The following is a 21,656-nucleotide window of genomic DNA, read 5'->3' on the forward strand; positions in this document are numbered from 1 at the left end:
CTGTCTTGACTGGTAGATAGCAGCCTTTTAAAAAAGCAGTTCTGCCTCTTAGTTAAAGCAATAAAGCGTCCATTTTATTTGTTTCTGATCTGGAGGAAGAGGAGATTGTACAAATCTCATTAGGCTCTGCAGTGCTTTCTAAAAAGGATAGTCTGTCTTTTTGAAATTTCTGTTTTCATAAAGGCAATAAACACCGGTGCACCTTAAACTCGGCAATGTTACATTCACCTCTACAAAGGAAGTCTAAATGAAAGTGTTGCCCAAGGCATCTTTTAGTGATGATTAGAACAAAAGATGACATGAAGTTCACAAGGACATTTGGGTTTGATGTTGCTCTCATGTGACAGGTGTTTGGATGTCACAGCGATGCGTAGCAGGAAAAGACTGAAGCAAGAGAGATGCTAAAACTGAACAGATACCAGGTTCTTTCTGCATGCTAGAAACTTGATTTTGCATCAAACTACTCCTCCATACACTTAAAAGGGGATGTTTGGCTGGAGGAAGAGTTTATTTTTAGGCCTCCGTGGTTTCAGTTGCTTTATTGGTAGGCGGTAGTGTTAATGACACGTCACGTGGCACAAAGCTGCTCCTGTTGCCGTGTCTGAGTACACATCCTATTAGCTCCTCAGCTGGTTTGTCAGCCTGGTTTGAACTGGCTCTGGGTCATGGCAGTTGGTAAGATTTGCTGTACTTTTGGAATCTGCACAATTTGGCCCCTGCCATTCTGTTGGGGTTTGGGTTTTTGTTTGTTGTTTTGTTTTTTTTAATTTTGGGGAAAGTTTGGATGTTATGGATCGCTTGAGAGGAAGAGGGAAACCCAGGGATGCCCAAAGATAAAAGGATGCTACAGTAGATTTTTCCAGAAGTCAAAGTACCAGCTTGGCCCTAAATATTGAAAGCCACGCTCCTCTGTTTTGTTGTTCTGGTAAAGAGGTAAACCAGGCTTTGACAATCTGTTTGATTTAATTCAAAGTTGTGGATGTGCTGCATCCGTGTGATATACAACACATTTACCAATTGTCATGGCAACAGCTGGAAAGGCTACCCCAAGCTTTTACTGATCTCAGCACAAAATCTGCAGTTCTTATTGCAAGTAAGCAATAACCCTTCCCTGTTCCTGCTGTAGCTAGCATTGATAAATAGCAGCAAAGATTGACAGTTCTCTGACATTGACACTTTTTTAAAAACTGCTATTACTTTTGGAAAATAGACAAACATTTCTTTCATGTGCATCTTTAAAATTTCCTGTATCCTGAAACCAAAACTATCTTTCTGGGCAAGTGAAACTCAACAGTGTGGTATTATGTGATAAGATGCATATGAAGAGTCTTCCTCAAAAATAGACTGGCATTGACTTTTTGTTGCTAAGATCATGCTGCAGGTCTTTCCCTGGTCATTTCTTCCAACTCCGTTTTCTGTGCTTTTTTGTTTCTGTTGTTGTTGTGTCTCTGGTAGCTGTTGCACATATTCCTGAATTTGAAACCAAGAGCTGGTACTGGAGTTTTGTAAAGACTTCTTGCTCAGTTCTCTTCCCTCATACCCAGTGCTCTGGTACAAGTCTTTTGGATATTATCCAGATGTTTCTGTGCCTTGGAAATCTGGCTAGTTTGTGTATCCTTCTCATCTGTGCTAAAGCCATGAGGATCCCTGGTTTAAATAAAGTACAGATTTATCTACTCAGCAGGTCAGGCCTCTTCTGTAGCCATTCTGGGGAAAAAAGTTACCTTTTTTTTTTTTTTTAGATGGGGTTAGAGTTAGATTTACCTATGATGCTATGAAGAAAAGGTGCTTCCAATTTACTTGCTAAAGGCAGCTGTCATTTTTAAAACACCAGCTGGACTGTAATTAAGATTTAAGCTAAATAGAAGGTAGTCAGGATGTTCCTCAGTATTATCTCTTTGCACAGAATGTCGAATAATGGTGTTTACAGCAGAGTGAGATAAGTAATTCAAGTTGGGATTTGAGTTCTTTTTGTTTGAGAAGTCAAATCTAGAAAATCTACTGGCCCTGCTGTTCACCATGAGTTTGTGCACAAAGGGTATGAGCTGAAATGGCATCCGTTCTTCTTGCTATGAAAGTTTTCGCTGTGATATGTTGAGTGGCATCACTTAATTGTATGTTGTCTTATTAGGTGTGCTGAACATGCTGCTCACGATGCTGAATGTGTTGCTGATGATGCTGCCTGTCTCCAAGACTCCTTACGTGGAAGAATTTTAGGGGTTGCTGTGTAGATCAATGGACGTGGACCTCTATGCCAGCATGCAGGTTGGGATGCGGGTAGTTCGTGGAGTGGACTGGAAGTGGGGCAGCCAGGACAGCGGTGAAGGGAATGTTGGGACTGTGGTTGAGATTGGTCGGACAGGCAGCCCAACCACTCCAGATAAGACTGTGGTCGTGCAGTGGGATCAAGGCAACAGGACTAATTATCGGACTGGATTCCAAGGAGCTTATGACCTTCTTCTGTATGATAACGCACAAATAGGTAAGTATAGCATGGACAAGAAGCACAAACACTAGTGCTGTAAACCCATCTCCTTTAGTATATGTAACATCTGCCTCGCATGCTAGCTGCAATGTTAAGCCTTTTGCAACTGCCTGCGGATTGATGCTGAGCAGCAGTGTATGCTCAGCCAGTTCATGGCAATGAAATTCCTGTTTGCCTCTATGCAAAGGCTTTTCTTTCCTCTTTCTTTTTTATCTGTGGGTCTAACAGTTTTGCTGACTTAGCCATTCTGCTGGATTCTGGCATGACTAGGATGAGAGTCCCTATAAGCCAGGAAATGGATACTTCATATTACACATATCACTCCATATTATATTATCACATCATCTTCAATACACGCAAAGTACACAATTTTTCTCTTTAAAACATGCTGATGTAGTTCTAAGAGCCTGGTCAGCCTGGTTTCTCTGGATTTTGTGTGGATCTTACAATCCTTTGCTTTTGTTCTCCTAGGTGTCCGTCACCCTAACATCATCTGTGACTGTTGCAAGAAACATGGCATACGGGGAATGCGGTGGAAATGCAAAATGTGTTTTGACTATGACTTGTGCACACAGTGTTACATGAACAACAAGCATGATCTGTCGCACTCCTTCGAGCGCTATGAGACAGCACACTCACAACCGTAAGTGGTGCTATAGGGGAAGTCCAGTTAACCATGTTGAGATTTATAGGTCACTATTCTATAGCAGTGGTCTCCAAAGTGGGGGGTGTGTGCCTCAGGGCATGTGCAAGGTGATCTATTGAAGTGCAGGAATAAAATAACAGAACTTCAGTAGTACATGTCTGTATAATTTATAAAGAAATAAATGTACATACAATGGGAGGTGCTCAAAATTTTTTACTGATAGGGTTGCACGATTGAAAAAGTTTTGGGACCACCGTTCTATAGAATAGTGTAAGCCTGGATCTGGTTCTTTTATGGGGCTGCTTGGAAAAAAGCAAACAAATGAGCAGAATTTTTCTGAAAATTAAATTAAGGTGAAAATTCAAAATGTTTGCTCTGGTTTTTCTTTTTCTCCCCCCAATTAAATAATTTCTTAGACATGCTTTGCTATTTGTTGTTCTCAGATAACTTAGTGGCCACAGGGAGGCTGACGGGAATCTCATGCTCCCAAATTGCTGATTTCTTCTCAGGGTCTGTACTATTCACTGAAGAACTTCACCTTCTCATTTTCTCTGTACTCTGCCTCTGCGCATTACCGTTGTTGGGAGTGACTGCCACACTGATGACTGTTGAACAGTATCCATAATTTTATGCTCATTCCTGATGTACCAAAACACAGAGGTCTGTTCTCCTGTCCTGAGGAAGAACTGAAAAATAGTCTCAACAGTAGTTTCATTTGCGCTTCCTAAGGTGGGCATGAAGATGAATCTTGCAATAATCTTGCAATCCTCTTGACTTTAGGAGAGGTAATAGGAAATCAGCTCTTCTCTCTGTCATTGATTTTTTTTTCTCCACTAGAAAATATCACTGTGCATTGCATCTGTCTGTGGAATGAAAAGTGTAATTACTTTGCTAAAGACAGTGGTGTCGGATTTGCAGCTGGTTTTCCTCCCATATGGGAAGCTCTTTCTGGAGTTTCCATAGTTTTCCCAGTGTGGCTGAGCCAGAATTCTGAGAGCAAGCAAAGGGGGATAGATGTTGCTGTCTGAAGATGTCCCCTCTGAGCTTTGAGGCTTGTGTTCATCCACCAAATTAGGATGTTTCTTGAGCTTGTGTTAATATGACAAGCCAGTCAGGTCCTATTGTGAAATGAGCTTTCATATATATAATATAAAAATATATGTATCTATAAAAATAGACATTTTTTTTTTCCTCTCTCTTTCTATGAATATTATAGTTAGCTCCAAGTAGTTACTCAGAGGTGCCTGCTTGTGTCTGAGTACACTCTGCTGTTAAGGTACATAATATTCCTTACATTTAAAGAAGAAAAAAGTAGGCAACCATTACTGGAAGAGGCTGTGCCGTTGCAGAGCAGTCCAGATTCTCCGGCCTTTGCATGGGTTCTCCGGGGCGCTGCCCAGTGTTGCATTCTCTTGGGTAGCAGGCCAGCTCTGTCGCCTTTCCCGACTCTCATCAGGAATACCCCAGAATGCTGTCAGTTATCAAAATGTAGATTGCTGGGCAATTTCTCCCCAGGACTCTTATCCTTTGTAGAACTCGTTTCCTTTTCTGAGGAATCTGAATGGTGGGAGATGTCAATAGAGCAATTTTTCCTTTCAAGGCTTGCGTCTGCCCTGTGTCCAGGCAGTAGAGTGCTTGCTGTCAGTGTGAAAACGAGCTTGGAAGACTGCCGGCAAACTTGCCAGACCTAGTACTGTCCTGTGCGAGTTGTTTGACTTTCACAAACGCTGCAGCACCGCTCTGGAAGCTGTCGAAGCACCGGAGGGCTCTTTGGAGGTAGACGGCCACTAGAGCAGAATTTGCTGTCTGATGATGCTTGCCTCTTAGCGGTTTTTTGGTTGGTTTGGTTTTTTTCCTAAACTCCTTTGCTTTTTTCTGTGAGTGTGGTTCATTCAATGGTTAGGGAAGATGCAATATTAATTAACTTTTTTCGAGTTGATAAAAAGAAGTCTAGACATAGACCAGAGCCTATAATACCAAGTCTTGTTAAAGTAGCAGTATTCTGATTTACGTGACTATGTGTTAGCAGGAGCAATGATCTCCCTTATACCAGGCAGCTAATTAAAAAAGAAAAAGAAAAAAAGAAAAAGGAGGGTGTGTGACATCAGGGACACAGCATGAGCCTGTCAGATGTGGCAGTGGTTTCTGGGAGCCTCAGTAGGGGCTAAAGGAAGAAGCAGCAGTAACTGTAATTGGATAATACAATATTTTTCCTGCTGTTCTACGTGGCAGGTATTGAATGTAGCCGTGCTGAGGGATGGAGAGAAATTAGAAATCCACAATGAAGAAGCTTCCAGTTGTGGAAAGCTGCAATTTTAAAGATGAATGAAAGGTATATATTGTGATTCTTAGAAGTCACTGAGCTTTTGGAGAAAACAGGCTGTCAGAAATACTTTTTGTTTCAGTCATTTGACTGAGTTGGATGGTAGAATACTGTACTCTAACTGCAATGCATATGTGTTTTATGCACAAGCTTTCGTACAGGGAGCTGGCAAACTGAAACAATTTTACTCAGAAATGTCTTCCAGTGCACAAAGAAGTAGGAACACCTTTGCTTTCATGCAAATGTGATCCTATGATTTGTTGGTCTAGTGTTCTGCATTAAGAATGGAATGTTCTGATTAAAAAAAAATAAGTGAGGTGAGGGGCAGGGAGGGAGATCACTTTTGAAGAGTGCCCCAGAGAGGGTTTCTTTGGAGTAACTGTGATCTGAGCTGTAAAGACACATTGCCTTAGGCGATGCAGCATCCTTTTCGAAGAACAAAAATCGCATACTTATGACTCACTAGGACTATCACTTAGATCACTGATCTCAATATTCTTCCTTAATAAAATAGAAGAGAAAACCTTTGGCAGTTCCCCAAGGTCCAAAAAAAGCTGTGTATTTAAAAAGGCATGGTAACTGCTGTGTGGGTTTGGGTTTTCTTGAGGTTTTGTTGCTACCCACTGTTGTTTGACAGCTTCCCATAATCTTGGTTTTGCATAATGAAGGAGAGGCTACTTATATATCATTATTGTAGTCCCTGGCTTACCATCAGTGAGATCAGATGTAGAACTGTGGAAAGCAGCTGTATTACGGATCTGTCACATCAACTGTCTCTTTAACCAAAGATCAAGAGCTGGGAGTTTTCAGTCCCTCCCTGGTCTCCGCTCTTAGTCTGTTGTGAGGGAGCATCACCACGCATCCCATCTTGCAACTGCTACCGTCGCTGATCCTCTGACAGAGGAAGCTACGACCTCTAGTAGGACAATTTCAGAGATGGCAGTGCGACATCTTTGCACAGCAAACTGCTGCCACCTGCACTGCTGTTGCCAGACCCACCACATGGCACCTGCACAATTAAACCTGGGCACTAATCCTGGGATTTAAGAGGCCTTAAGCACAGACAGACGCTGCAGAGGGTTCCCAATCAGTTTTCTAAAGAGGCTTTGAAAACACCTTTACCTGAAGTCTATTTCAGGTCTTACATGACCTGAGTTTGAACCTCTGGTGGCAGGAAGTACTGATTTTTTTCTATTTTGCCATTTGGAGTAATCTCTTCCTGACATCTGCCAGTTGCTGGCATTTTTATTGGTCTTGTTTTGTTTGAATTTTATAGCGGTTTTGGGAGAGACTCTCATCCTTAGTTTAAAAGGACAGACAGCTCAGTTTCATTGAAGACCCCTTTTCACAATCTTGTATCCGTTTGCTAAATGTACATCTCGTAATTGGAAGATAAATCAGTGTCTGTAAGCAGGATAGCAAAGCAAAACTTGTCAGATTGATGTTAGGGCTGGAATAGTCAGGTGCACTCTGATGAGTTCTGCAAATAATCAAGTTTGAGATAATCTTCCTTTTATACAAAATATTACTATTATTCAAGTGCAAAAGCAGCAATGGCGTTTTGCATGCATTGCCTTCTCAGGGATGATGCTAGGCTGAATTTCAGTAGGGGATGTGGTGCATTTTACCCAGGCTGTTTTCTAGATTTCACTCACCAATGCATCACAACCTTAACAAATTTTCAAAAGTCCTGTTTTTTTCTGGAGAACGGTGGAGTTGGAGGAGCCAGCAAACTACACGGGGAAATGTTTTGTGTAATCAAGCATAAGAAATAAAAATATTTTCTCATGTTGTGTTTTATACTGTAGTCAAAGCAGAGTTTGCAGTTATTGTCAGCCATAATTCTTAAACCAGCTCTGTCTAGTCTAGTTACCAGTTGGATTTCTAAATCAGATACATTACAAGAACAAGTGCGTGCTATCATTTAGGTATGCATGTGCACTGCAGACCCATTCAAGGCAGCTTTTTAATAATCCAGCCTTCCATGTGTGACTGCTTATACTGTGAGCCTGAACTAATATAGCAGCTGAATGACAACTGCTGGGCGTTTGATTACTAGGCAGTAAAAGGGATGCGGGTTTATTTACTGTAGTAACCTCTTCAACATGTGTTATTTATGCAATGTCAGTTTAAGCTGCTAAACTAGGCAATTTGGGTGAGTAACATTTTGAATCAAATCTGACTCTTGTGTGAGGATGTTTCCTAACTTTTTAAAATGCTTATTAAGTATTAATGAATTTATTAATATGTAGTTATTAATTTATTCTGTTAATGAATTAATATAGTTTTACTTTTAAAAAACCCAAGATTTACCAGATAAACTACCTAACTGTACCTTTGTACACGTACATTGCAGAACACTGGAGCATATCCCCACACCCAGGCTTCCCTTATTTAGTTTGGAACGTTCTGTTTGATTTGTGAAATAGGGATTAAATTTCAGTGACGTACTTCATCTTTATCTTTTCTGGAATTACACGATCAAAACTGTAAGCAAGAGAAATCTTCATTAAAATATCCGGAGCCTTTGTTTTGAACTAATAGTCACGCTTAAAGGGTGATAACAAGACCTTTCACTTTGTGTGCTCACCAGTGCTTCTGTCTCATTCTCGATACAATATTCTGCCATTAAAGGCTGCGTATAAACGTCTCTGAGAGCACAGCTGAGAAAACCTTCTGTCTGCAGTACAGCCTTAGGTACACATTTTAGTGCACATTTAGTAGGCTTGGTCTGAAATCTCTCCCACCGTGACTTTCCAAAACTGAGTCTGGTATCAGTTAGCTTTGGAGGTTAGCGAAAAAGACAGCAAGCGTTTAGCCCAACTCAGACCCTGCGGTCTGAGTTACAAACGTACAGCTGGTTTTGTGAAGAACTGTGCCTTGGCAAGGAAGGGTAGGATTGACAATGGAAATTCTTGGTAAAGACAGTTCCGGAAATAGGTTTCTGTGATCCTGATCCCTCACTTACTAGTGTCCTTGTCTTAGTCTGGTTCATGCTCGAGCAATCAGCATCCGCCTGCCATCTGTCAGAATTTCCTTCCTTTATCCTTTGCTGGAAGTGCTTCAGTAAAAGCTTTGCTAGGGAGGATTACAGAATCTAGAATTTCTTGCATCATTGAGGTCAGTTTTACATGTGGTTTCTGTAAGATCCTTGGGTTGGCATTTCTTGAGGTAGCTTGCATAGATCTTCATACATCCTAGAAGGAATGTGGGTTTGTACCCACCACCATGAGCTAGGATTCTAGTTCGCAGCTGTGCCTTTTTGAAGGGATGGGATGATCTAATTAACACAATATTTATGGCCTGCCACGTCGCAGGGTGACCATCCCTTCTGCTTTCCAGTCGTGTGCATTGTGCTTGTTTATTTGGATAAGAATTTTCTGGAGCGGAGAAGTCTCTGTCTTGCAAAATAAGTTATCTGTGCCTGGTATGAAGGGGCCCTGACTTCTGCTACTGAAAATTAAAAGCAATCTCTGTTTAAACTTCTCCAAGTCGTTGCTTTCGGTCTCAAATCTCTATCTGTAAAGCACGGATGATGCTATTTTTCTAGCTGCCTGAAGCGTAGCTCTGAGTAATGTGAAAGGCTATGGAAGCACCTTGGTGAAATCGAGCCCAGGCAGAATATCCATGGTGTGGGGGGGTTCCCAGCGTGCTCAAGGGAACCATACCTTCCTTCTGTACAGTACGTGCTCCCAAGTGTTTTCTGGCCTCTATAGTAATTTAATATCATTGGAATTTGTAGGGCAGAAATGGCTGCAGACTTTGGCTCTCATAATTAAAATTGTTATTAAAGGCAGTATTGCAGTGATTAAATTTATCCCTAGGGTATTTTTGCAACACACTAATAACTTTGGTTGTTATCCAGTATTTGGAGCAAAACATGTTGAATTAGATTAAAACCTAAGATGTTGGCTCAGGACATCTGGTTCTCGCATCATTCTTCGGTGTTGCTGGTCAGCAGTGTGGTTCAAGACAAGGTCAAAATTTTTGTGAGGCCGGGGAAAGAAGGCGGTTATGATGGGTTGCCTCCAACATTTCAGTAGAATGGGAGGTGAAGTTTCTTACTCTTCTTTCTTCTTTACGGAAGCTCAGCTTGCTGAACTGGTAAGCTTTGTTTTTGTGGTCTCTAGGCACAAATTTGACTGAAAGGGACAGGTTAATGTGAGAGCTGTTGAGATGGGAAATGACTGCTGTTATGCGGCTATATGAAAAGGGAAATTATGCTAGGAATATAATGAATGGTGGTTATTTTGCTGTTTAAGCATCTTGCGTAAGCTTAGCTTCGTACTTTATTTTACTATCAGTGAGAAGCTTTGTATTGAACCCCCACCCTTGTGAGAGTAGGGTTTAGGGGAAGGAAGTGTATTTTTATCACTTTGTGTCAGGGCTTGACTAAGACATCTTTGATAAATTGTTAGAAAAACATTTGACAAAATAGAGTGCATGTTGTAGCTAAGCTGTTTCAGATGTAGTACACAAATCCATGCTGGTTTTTGAAGCCAGTCTAGAGTGCACGCAGTGCAATAAAACGAATGCCGATCAGCGTTTCTTTTTAGCTGAGCTTTTTCCTAGCCCTCTTTCATTAGCTTCTCTTTCATAACAACTGCCAGCCTTGAAGGGGTTTAAACCAGACAAAATCCCAACCATTCACAAAATGGTCTTCGTCTTCCTCCTGTTGAGCTACAATCTGGATAATGAACATTCAACGATTAGAAGAACATGTGTAAATAATCTCTCCCTCTTTTTAAACACATTAGGTTGTAAAGCACAGGTGGGAGATCTGTTAACAAGTTAAGAAAGGTAAAAGACTTAGGCTTTTGATGGATAAGTAAACAGTAAGTTGAAGCATAAGCTTTTTATCCTTCTGAGTCTCCACCTTCTCTCTCTAGGTATTAGATGGAAAATAAATACAGCGTTCTGAGGTCAGTCCTACCCCGGGTTGGCTTCCCCTCCCCTTCCCCTGTGGAACAGCTGCTGAACTTCATTTCTCTCTGTCTGGGCTGGGAGTTGCCAAGAGCTGTCAGGAGGAGGTGCACAATTACGGGTATGGATTGTGGCACCTTTGCAGTCGCCTAGAAAGTGGATTGTACCCTGGGTGAGCAACACGAACAGGTCCACAAGGACTTTAGTGGCTTGGTATCTCATGAGAACGCTTTCTGCTAGGGAACAGAGACTAGGAACAGCACGCACAAAAACAGCAGGGAGGCTGCTGTAACATTATGGGAATTGGAAGCTGCTTTAACAGGACATCAGACCCCCTGTTTACTATCACGTAGGTATTTTTTTTCCTCTTTTTTTCTTAAGATGGGTTGGTGTGTATGCCTGTGATGCGGATTGCAGGGCAGATGGAAAGGTCCGTGTTATCCTGGAAACAGTCTAGCCACAACACTGCTGGTCTAATCTGCTCTGCTTTTCAGCATGTGAACTAGGCTGTGCAGTCTGCAGCTGGGGTTATGAAATGTGCTCAACTCCTTGGAGCTAGGAGACTGCCTGAGCCATTGGTGCTTTCGTGCAGTGTACGCCCCTGTAATGTCCATAAGCATTGCCTTAAACTCAACCATGGGATACAAGGGCAGCTGAAATTCAGTATCGCTCTCCCTCTGAAGTGATGTCAGACGTTTTGGAGAAGTTACTAACTTCCTCCTTACTCCCCTCTTCCCCCCTCACCCACCCAGAGGCTCTGTTTTAAAGGTATGTTTTAATTGTGTGAGACTTATATTGTCTTGGGTGTTCTCCTTTGGGGAGCCTGTGGATTATAAGTGGCACAGCTGGCGATGAAAACTAACATGCCCTCCTGCTAGGATGTTTGGGATTGCTTGATGATATTTGTAGAAGGCGTCCCTGCCCTGTGTAGGCAATGGGAAGAAGTTGCTAAATCCAGATTTTGATCACTTTAGTTTGCAGATGTTGTACCTTATGCTGTAGAATTGCTGGTAAATGTTTATGTTAAAAAATATTGATTTGTATGTATTCACAGTAATCATACTTGGCCCTCAGTGAGCTGCCTTCCCCTAATATAATTTCTGGTTTATGCATCTCATAGAGCGTGTGGGGAATTTTTCTTCTTTGGAGCTACTAGATTTTATTTTTGTCCTACACAGTCCCCTCAAGGCTCCTTGAAGTTCTGAAAGATGATTTTTTTTTTTCCTTCACAGCTAAGCATGCTGTGCGTGAGTAAATGTAAATTGTTTTGAATCTTTGTGTTTATATATGTTCAACTTCCTGAGTCGGCAAGATGTCATTCTGGTGTCTAACAACATGAGAGACAGTCCCCACCGCGGTCCTGCTGCTTGTGTGTAGATGTGGGTTTGTCTCCACGGACTGTCACTGAAGTGTGCCTGTTCATTCCCAGTTATCTGCATCCCACAGTTGAGAGAAACACAGAACTTTTTTAAAGCTCACCACAGATCTCACAAGTATTGATAATGTTCAAAGATAAACCTGCGTCGTCTTTAGCCCAGTGTATTATTCGCTAGTTGTCTTTCTGCCATCAGTGGAACAGTGGCTAAGCATTCTGACCTTCCTGGGAAGACCAACTTTTGGGATCAAAGACCCCGTTCAGCTATTTTATTGTCTTTTCTCACTTCTTTCATGCTCTTCAGAACCGAAGCCATGTTTTTGGGGTTTTTTTTGTAAGTGTGGTATACTTGGTCCTCGTATGACAGACCTCGGTTGGAACAGAGCTTTACAAAGTGTGAATAGTAACAATAAATTAATTTGTTTTCTCTTATTTTGTTTTCGCAGAGTCCTAGTGAGTCCTCGACAAAATTTGACTCGTATCACATTAAAAGGGACTTTCCAGGGGGCTAAAGTAGTCCGTGGCCCCGACTGGGAGTGGGGCAACCAGGATGGTAAGCTACTTTTGACATGTCCTTTGAAACACCATTCATTTTTTGTTCTTTTTTTTTTTTTTTTTTTTGGTTGCCAAATTGCTAGTTGAAAATGCATGTGCTGAGCAGTAGCTTCTAGGGGAGCTGTTCAGATGATGCAGGTTGCTGTTCTTTAAAGTATTAAATATCATTTGTTTTCTTGTATTTGTTTAGAAACATGTCTATGGCATAAACTCTATGCATTCATTTAGAGTGTGGGAGGGAAGTTTTGCTGCTCCTATTTTATAAATGTGAAAACTCATGGGAACCATCCTGAAAGGTCTTATATAGAACTGTAAGTGTACACCACATTACAAAAAAATAAAGACCCGTCTTCTGCTGAAAAAGCTTCCGTTCGCAGTGGGAATAAGGTTTGCCTGTCTGTGTGCAGTACTCCTTTTGCCTTTGGAGTTCTTTGGAATATCCTTATTTGGACACTTTTAAGAACGGTGAAGAGAAATGATCTATAAGGAGTGTTTCACACGGACTGTTGAGGATGAACTGTTTGCTGTGGTTACTGAAGAATGGTTTCTGCTTTCCGTATGAATTGTAACTTCAGGCTGAAAATGCGAAGGGACAGAAATGCTTTTTCTAGAGCTTATCTTGTGGTATAATGACTGTGTCTAATTCACTGATACCAATTTCTGTGTAGTGCTAACAGGGTTAAGGATACTTTATGTTCTGTTTCTATCCCAGAGCCTTATACACACTGTAATGTTGACAGCTTCTTTTTTCCCTTAATTATTAAGTTTTAAGTCCAAAGGTTTCCACTGTTGACTCCCACCATTTATTGCAGCTCTGGGTTCAGTGGAGGACATGGATACTTGCAGGGTCTGAGAGCAAAAGCAGCTTATGCTCAGTACAGCTTATCCGTCCTTTTGAGATCAGATCAACATTTACATGTCTGAGACTTGCGTTGCTTACAACGATTGTGACCTGAAAGCAGTTCTATGTGCAAGACAAGTGGGAAGAAACATAAAGCCAGCCACTCAGCTGGTCTCTAAAGAGCAATACCTTGTCTTTGTGGAGCTGCCCCCATCCACAGCCTTTCGCTCTTCTGAACTTAGCTTCCTGGTAGCACTAACACATCAACTGTATTTCCATTTAAGGAGGTAACGTATAAGTAGTGGTAATAAATAACCTTGCAAACTCTGGTCCAGGGTCCTGGTAAGCTTATGTGTTGATCATGTGGTCTTGTGTGTCTGGTAAGGGCAATATCAGCTGGTTGAGAAATCTGATTGAGTGGTCTTGCTTTTATTTGCCTGTGTCTTTTTTGTATATTCCTGCTGCCTGAGCCCTTTGCAGAAATTAACATTGACTGCAAAATTTGACAATTGACCAAACTGTTTTCTCTGCTGTGGTCAGGGTGGACCCTGGCAGCTCTTCAGTCACTTCAGCCTTTTCATTGAATCCATATTTTTCCTTAGTACCATTTCTCAAAGCCCAAACACCATGGAAAGGGAAGCTAGCGCGCTCCTCAGAGAAAAGCGTCTGAGCAGGGCGAGGGGGAGATGACTTTTTGTTGTTGTTGTTCAGTCTGAATCCCTGCTGCAACAGACAAACATTAAGTTCTTTTGTCACTGGTGCTAAGTTTCTGTCAGCACTAATTGTGATGCCTACCAGGTTTCTTACAGACTGAAAGAGCAGGGAGAGGACAGCAATCTGTTACAACCTGTCCACGTTAATAATAATATAGCAGAATGAGGTACGGAATCTGCAAATTCTGCCTGCCACTAGGTTCAGTGTTGATGGACTCTCGTCTCTCAGATGAGAGTATGTGTGCCCAGCCAGATTTCCCTTCTCACAAATATATCCTGCTGTTCTGGATTGTTTCGATAGTACTCCTCCTTGGTTGGGCAGGTGAAGAGAAACACCAGAACAAACTTTACTTGATGTTCCTCCACCTGGCCAGTGTTGGGAAAAGATTAAAGATCTTGGGTGGATTTTACAACGCTGCTGTGTGTTTATCTTGCCACAGTGTGGTGCCATGACGCTGCGTGTTGGCTAGGCACTGTTTCTGTACATCAGGAGGAATGGCTGCTTCTACACGGAATTTGGCTTTTCCATATTCATATTCCAAAGTAAATGGCTGGCTGGCTTTCAGTGAGTTTAATGTAGAGATTCTCTCCTAGTTGGTCAAACTGAGCAGTCACATGGTTTAATTTCCCTAATTAAAAAGGTACTGAGATTTCTGGTGCCTTCTGCAGACCAAGGGGAATCGTGCAAGCTGTGAGGAAGTTGTATGAGCTGCTGAATAATTTTTTTGTGTGAGTTCCTTCTTTCATGTATATGAAGAACACTTGACTGGAGGGCACCACTTCAGGTGGCAGTAAGCTGTCAGTGAAGCAGACCTGTGTGCTTCTGTTCACCATGTAAAGCTGGCCTACGCCGGGGCCCCACAGAAATCCGTCCTGGTGGCAACCTCTCTGTCACAATTTCATCTGCACCAGCTATTGACGTGTGGTTCTGTGCCTGTTCCTCTGTGGTGAATAGTTGGAGAACTGACAAGTTTTTCCCTTGTTTTTTACTTAATTAAGATAAAAATGTCATTAAATTATATCTCCATAAACATCCCGGCATCAGCTGAGTTTCTGTATGTTAGTCTCAGTGAAAATGCAAGCTTGACACTTTTTTCCCCTCTTTTGCCATCAGGTGGTGAAGGTAAAACTGGACGCGTGGTTGATATTCGTGGCTGGGATGTAGAAACTGGACGCAGTGTGGCCAGCGTCACGTGGTCTGATGGTACCACAAATGTCTACAGAGTGGGACACAAGGGAAAAGTAGACCTGAAGTGTACTGTGGAGGCATCTGGTGGCTTTTACTACAAAGAGCATCTCCCAAAACTAGGTGTGTAGAGACATGTCTTCTGTTGAGAAGTTCTGATTGACGCTGCCATTTCCTCACACTAAAGCCATTTTGCTTGGAAGACAGAAAATTAGCGGGTGGTTTTGCAGAGTTCCCATATGATGTGTGCCATTTAAAAAAAGTGGTCTGTGTGTGAACATATTGCTTTATTTCAGGGTGGTTAGTAAAGTAGTTTGGCCTTTCAGTGGTAAGATTGTGCAAGACCATCGGATGCCTAGAAGGGGATCTTCTGCGAAGGCAACTTCTTGCTGCTGCAAATGCATGAAACTCCCTTGGGAGTGCCTGCATCTGTCAGCAGAGAATTCAACCCAGTGTCAGTTTTGTTGATCCAAAGTTTTTCATTCTTCAGGCAGGCAGTGGTCCAGCTGGTGTTCACTGTGCTTTTAGAGAGCAAATATTGTTGTTCTGGTGGACCAAAAAGTGTGTCGAAGGGGAATGTGACGAAAAGGAGATTTCTGAGAGTGCAGCTGCCAAATCCTTGCCCAGCAGGGAGATTAGAAAGTCATGGAAAAAGGTGATGTCTATATTGGCAACTTGCTGCAATCCACCTTTCCTCTTAACTCTGGTGAAACCAAGAAAACTACGTGTGTTTTTGGACTTGCAGCATTTTTTACTTATGGTTTTTTTTTAATGAGGTGCAGGGGCCATCTTTTGCTCCCCTGAAGGAAAACAGAGAGGTCTGTTCTTGAGTTTGCAGCAGCAGAATCAGGTCTTTCTCATTCTTTTCTCTCCCTGAGCAGCTTGGCAAGAGCCTGAGGGCAGGGAAGGGTTGGATGGGGAGTTTATTTCCAGGGGTACAACCTCTTGTTAGCAGGAAGGCTAGGAGGGTAAAACACTCCACAAAGCAAGCTGTGCGGCTGCCTATGGAAGAGAACTTACTTTGAGGACTGTGTGGGTGTGTCTGCTGAACAATAGTTGTGGGTGAGTGAATTGCTAAGAATGGCTACTGATGTCTGACGTGACATGAGAGCATTCAAAGGCATTCCCCTCTGGGAAGGGACAAAATTCTGTCTTGTTAGAACTACCTCATATTTAACCCATATCAATATCCCGTTAGAGCTGAATCCTACATAGTGCTGCCCCATAGAGTGTGTAGGGAATACTTCACAATAGAACAAGGGGTTTACACCGTTGTGCCCCAATTAAGCCTATGTTAATTTGCAACCCTTGTTACAAAGTCAAATGAGATACAAAGCGTATTATTGCATCCTGCATGGATGTGGGTGGTATCGTTCTTCTCTTTAGGAAAACCAGCTGAACTGCAGAGGAAAGAAAGCACGGACAGGCATCCGTTCCAGCACGGGGACAAAGTGAAATGCCTTCTGGACATTGACATCTTGCGGGAGATGCAGGAGGGCCACGGTGGCTGGAATCCTAAAATGGCTGAGGTATGCTTCTGCTTGCTCCTATTCTCTCAGTAATGTGTCAGTCACTACCTCAGACTACAGAAGCAGGCACTGGCTAGGAAGTTACCAGAAAATCTTTGGGTAGCGTGTTACCTTCTGTATCTGTATTGTGTTGACTGAATCGCAAATACAAATTCTTTAGTGATAGGACACTGGAGTCATATTTATTTTTAGGCTCAGATAAATCTGTGTTGTATGAGAATTGCCTTGTGGAGTCCTGCATAATTTCTAAGAGTCTATGGTGGGTCAGAAGAGTTGCTCAAAAGTCTTGGAAGCCAGTGCAAAAAAAAACTAATGGCCGGCTTGTTTGTTTTTAAATGAGCTGTGGATCTTTTCCTTGGAGTTCTGGATCCATTCCCTGTTTGGCTCCTTTTGTACTGTGCATTACTACTAATGAAAGTTATGTGTTTTGTCAACAGTGGACTCTATCCCTGGCCAGGGCTAAAATTTCTCGGCCCATATGATGTTCTTGGAGCTTAGCGTGTTTTCTTGTCTTTAGCTTGAAGAGCTATCAGTGTGTTGTCACCTGTTGTCTAAAAAAACTCAGATAGTAGAGGAAGTCAAGTTAGAAATGACACCTACTACTGTAGCATAGCATCTCAGGGGGCCATCATGGAAGTAAGTCTCCAGGGGGTTGTGAACATTCGGTGTGGGCTTCATTCAGACGAAATGATAACAGCTAAATAAATTGCCATTTTAATTTAAAGTTCTGTGCTTTTTGTTTCTCCTTAAGTCAGTTTTCTTGATTTTTAATAGTATACAGATATTGCCCAAAATAGACTAAATTACCTTCACATATTGAAGAAGGCAGTACTGCTGTTGTGCAGTAGATTTACTGCAAGACAGAATCACATTTTGATACTCACCATTACAGTAATAAGACCTGTCTCTGAGCCTGTATTAGTAACTTGTATAAAAGTGGCTTTTTGGAGAGGGAGGGAGGTGTATAGCCACAGGTGACCCAAGTGCCTGCTACGCTTGAGTCAGTAAACTCAATAACCTGCAGATCTGATACTGAGACAACCCTCTGAAGCCTTGGCATATGAAGCAGTGCTATAAAATGACAAAGATACATTATATACGTATCCTAGCCCAACCTGTCCTGTAGGTGAGCACTCTTTTTGAAATCAGACTTTAAAACGTCAAGACAAACATTTCAGGTTCAGTGCAGAAATGGATTAACTGAGCGTCGGTCTCTGGTTTTTAGCCTGGCAGGCAGGGACTTACCCTCTTCTGGCATGAACTTTAAGGTGGCTGTTAGTGGAGCCATGAATTTTTGGTTCCAGCTAAGGCCTTCACCCCCAAAGCTGTAGTTTTTGAACATTGCTGTGTAGCTAACATAGGCTGCTAGGTTGTTAAACCTCTGCACTTCTGAACTCCTGTTGTTGGTGAATGCAGGTGTAGAGAGGGATATAAACAGAGAAACAGTGACTTCCTGTCATCTCATAAATTGGTACTTTTTGTCTCCCTCAAAACTATCAGGTGCTCAGGACCTGCCAGAATGAACAGACAGTTGTGTAGTGCAGTGTTCTATACTTTGTTTTCTGCAGTCTCCTCTACCGTGCCCCCATTTTTTTCTCTTGGAGCATGCCTTGCTGGTATTACACTGCAGAACAATGTTGTAATCTCTGCCCACCTTTGTCATTTGGAAATAGGAGGACAATTTGTGCTGCATTTTCAAGGATTTTCACACTTTGTATTCCTGTCACCCTCCTCCCCCAGTATGCTGCTACATAGAGGAGCTTCTTAAGCAGCCTTTCCCTTCTTTTGCAGAAAAACAATGACTGCATCTCATTTAAAGCAGGTTTGGGAGCACTGTTAGTCTGTGAATTGGAAGTGGTGGGTAATTTAGCCATCTATGCCTTGGATGCCTGCTTTCCCCACTATTAAGCAATGTGATTTATTTAGGGGCTTTCCCCTACTTTTTTTTTCCCCCTGTCAAAAGTTCATTGGCCAGACAGGGACTGTGCACAGAATCACGGACAGAGGGGACGTGAGGGTCCAGTTCAACAGTGAAACCCGCTGGACTTTCCATCCTGGAGCTCTGACTAAGGTAGGTGCTGATAGGTGAGCTTGGCCAGAACTAGAACCGCTGCAGGGAACAGCTGTCAATTTAGCCTGCTGCGTTTAGGACGCAATGTGTCGCAAGCAAGTGCCGAAGAAATACGCTGCTATTCTAAAAGCAGTAGTTCTAGGCAGAATTTCCTGCAAGCCATCAGAGCTAAGGCAGATGGTTGCAGACAGCGGGAGTTGGGCTGCTAGGCTGTCCAGTTGTATGAACCTTTGCATTTCAAATGTTGTAAGTTCTTAAGGTAAATTCCATTTCTTAATTTCAGCTTCTTTGGTAAGAGTGGTAACAGTAGACCTACAGTAGCTCATCCTTCTGCAGCTACCTTTCATCTGTGATGAACCTTCTTCCACATCATTTCTATTTGGTTTTGTTTTCTTCCTTGTTCTTGTGTCTTCATGTTATTCTTCTTTTTGCATCTTTCTTTCTCTCGCTTCTCTCTGATTCTTCTGGATAACCTGAGTTTTTAATCCGACTCTTCTAATTTTGTGTCTGCATTTCTTAAACTCATAGCTCTGGCCTTCCCCAGAGGTTTGAGGACTTGAGATGTGGATTATTAGGACTAATAAGTATAGAAGGAGCTGCTGGAAGACTGCAAAATTCTGACAGACCTGAACAAGGTCACAATGCTAAAAACTCCAATACCAACGGAAAATGCAGCGTCAGGCTGTTCTGCACAAAATTAGTCTGCTTTGAAGACTGTGTTTTGACAGTGCTCCCTTCTTAGCTCAGTGAGCAGAGGGAGCATCTGGCAAATTACCAGTACAGATAAACTCTGGTTTCTTTTTTCTGTTTTAATTAACAAACAAATATAACTTCCTTATTAAAGTGAATTAAAATCCCCAGTGCCAAGTCAGGTATAGTGAGGAGATAGACCAAAGAAAGTTCCACGTGTACTTTATCCTGGTATTAATTGTAACTAGTTTGAAGAAGAAGGAAAAGAAAATTGTTCTGTCCCAAATTATTTCCCTACTTAAATGTATATTTGGCTTAAAATAGAAATACTCCAGCCCTTGGACTATGTTTATTTTGCAGTGCAGTGATTACAGATTCCTTGGTAGCCGTACTTATGTTTTGTAATGCCTTGTTTTTTTGAGTCGATGGGCTTCTTGGTTGGTTGGGTTTTCTGAGGGTGGGGGTGGGGTGGAGGGACTGATCGCCTTTTTTTTTTTTTTTTCTGGCTTCATCCCCCAAAAGCTTATGACTTTCTTTTTCTTGTAGCTCAACACCTTTTGGGTTGGTGATGTTGTCCGGGTGATAGATGATATGGAAACAGTGAAGCGATTCCAACCTGGTCATGGGGAGTGGACAGATGAAATGGCACCTGTGAGTGCGCGCCAGTTCCAGGACAGTCCAGTAACTTCCCGAGTTTTCCTGAGCAATTAGTAATAGTGACTGGGCTTGCATTGCCCTCCAGTTTTCCTGCTGGTCAGTGAGTGCACGGACCTTTCTGGGACTGCTGAGGCCTTGCAAAATAAATGTTGCCTAGTGCTATTGGCTATCGGTAACACAGTCCTATTGCAGCGCCCAAAGCAAAGCGGGTAAATGGGGAATCCGACAAAGGATTTGGCTACCAGTAAGTCAGATAAGGGGTTCTGCTAAGCAAAGTAAACCAGTCCTCTTACGCCCTCCCTAATTCTCTGGAACGAGCAAGAAAGAGCGTCCAAGTGGAAAAGTGGTCTGCTCAGACCAGTATAGCTAAAAAGCAGAATACAGGTGTCCTCCAGGAGCAATTAACTGCACAGAGGAAACCTTTCCTAGTCCCAATTTTATCAGTTCTCTCAGGGTTCTTCAGACCATGTTTTGTTGTTTCACCACCTTCCTCTCCAGACGTTTGTAATGTGTCTGGGAAACCCTTCTCACGTAAAACCAGTAATAGAGAAACTGCTGAGAACCCTCTGGTGTCCTTGAAGTGGGAGCTGTTCTGCAAGTGTGTCGCTGTTCAGTGCTTCTTTTCACAGAGCAGGAGTGCCGCCTGCGAAACCACTCTTAGAAGCATTGCATTGGTTCTGAGATGCGAAGCACGCTGCATCTTACCTTTTAAAAATAATCTCTCTCTTTCCATTGCAGACCCTAGGGCACATCGGCAAAGTGATCAAAGTCTATGGGGATGGAGATTTGCGAGTGTTGGTTGGAGGGCAGTCCTGGACGTTTAACCCAGCTTGCCTGACAGCCTATCAGAGAGATGAGGAAGCAAACCTCATGACGACGGAGAATGCAAAGGAGTCAAAAAGTGAGATAGTGAGAACAGAGATGCCTGATCTGTCAGAGACTGTGAAATGGTTGTGCTGGTGTAACAACAGCAGCACTGTTTGGACAGCGTTAAACTCCAGCTGCCTGTTCTTCCCCAGACAGAGCTCCGAAACCAAGCTGTGCCTTAGTGGGGAAGCAAAGCTGGCCTTAACAGGAAAATACAGAATTTAGGACTCAGGAATGCTAACTGTAGCACTGCCCTAAGTTCAGTATTTGCTTCTGCCTTAATCTGTCTCAATTTTTGTTCAATCCTGCTGTGTTTCCTGTAGGAGGATACTAAGTCTTGAATGCTTGTGAAATATGCCCAGGTCCTTGTGTGGAAGTGTTGTCAAATCAACGATTATTTTGCCCAGTCCACCCTGAAATTGAATTTGGGATCACATGATGTGTAGAGGGGATTTTGTCTGGTTTGCACATCTGCTCATAAAACTTTTCCTAGCCTCACCATATTTATTTCCTTTAGATGTCCAGGATCATGAGGGAGAGAGGACAGACCTGCAGGGTTTTTTTGTTTTACTGTGTAGATGGGTCATAAACTGTTTGCTCAAGTTAGACTTCAGGGAGAACTTGCACATGAGCCCAAGCTTTTTAACTTTGTGCTCTCTGGAGAGCTGTAACACCTCTGTCCTCTCAAGCACTCAAAAGTCTGTAATTAGAGGGCCTGTCTGAAAGGACCTACAGCGTCCTTTCCAAAACCATCCATTCCTTTTCAGATTATTTGCCTTTTAGTAGGGATTTTTC

The 21,656-nt window shown here is 42.4% G+C and overlaps 1 protein-coding gene across 7 annotated transcripts in view; it reads left to right on the forward strand.

The window, feature by feature from the left end:
- The window catches only part of MIB2 (MIB E3 ubiquitin protein ligase 2), a 50,957-nt gene that overhangs the window by 14,709 nt on the left and 14,592 nt on the right, over positions 1 to 21,656 (forward strand). For 2 of the 7 annotated variants that reach the window (XM_054849606.1, XM_054849605.1), the window contains 8 exons: positions 2,132 to 2,482; positions 2,957 to 3,128; positions 12,199 to 12,305; positions 14,976 to 15,170; positions 16,434 to 16,576; positions 18,540 to 18,647; positions 19,884 to 19,988; positions 20,733 to 20,895. In XM_054849606.1, coding sequence (XP_054705581.1) covers positions 2,236 to 2,482; positions 2,957 to 3,128; positions 12,199 to 12,305; positions 14,976 to 15,170; positions 16,434 to 16,576; positions 18,540 to 18,647; positions 19,884 to 19,988; positions 20,733 to 20,895 — 1,240 coding nt within the window. In that variant the 5' untranslated portion in view covers positions 2,132 to 2,235. Of the gene's footprint in view, positions 1 to 2,131; positions 2,483 to 2,956; positions 3,129 to 10,593; positions 10,727 to 12,198; positions 12,306 to 14,975; positions 15,171 to 16,433; positions 16,577 to 18,539; positions 18,648 to 19,883; positions 19,989 to 20,732; positions 20,896 to 21,656 lie in introns of those variants that run through there. The other 5 variants (XM_054849607.1, XM_054849609.1, XM_054849611.1 and 2 more) reach the window with 3 other exon arrangements.

This window comes from Grus americana, chromosome 21 (genome assembly GCF_028858705.1).
Source record: "Grus americana isolate bGruAme1 chromosome 21, bGruAme1.mat, whole genome shotgun sequence".
NCBI lineage: Eukaryota > Metazoa > Chordata > Aves > Gruiformes > Gruidae > Grus > Grus americana.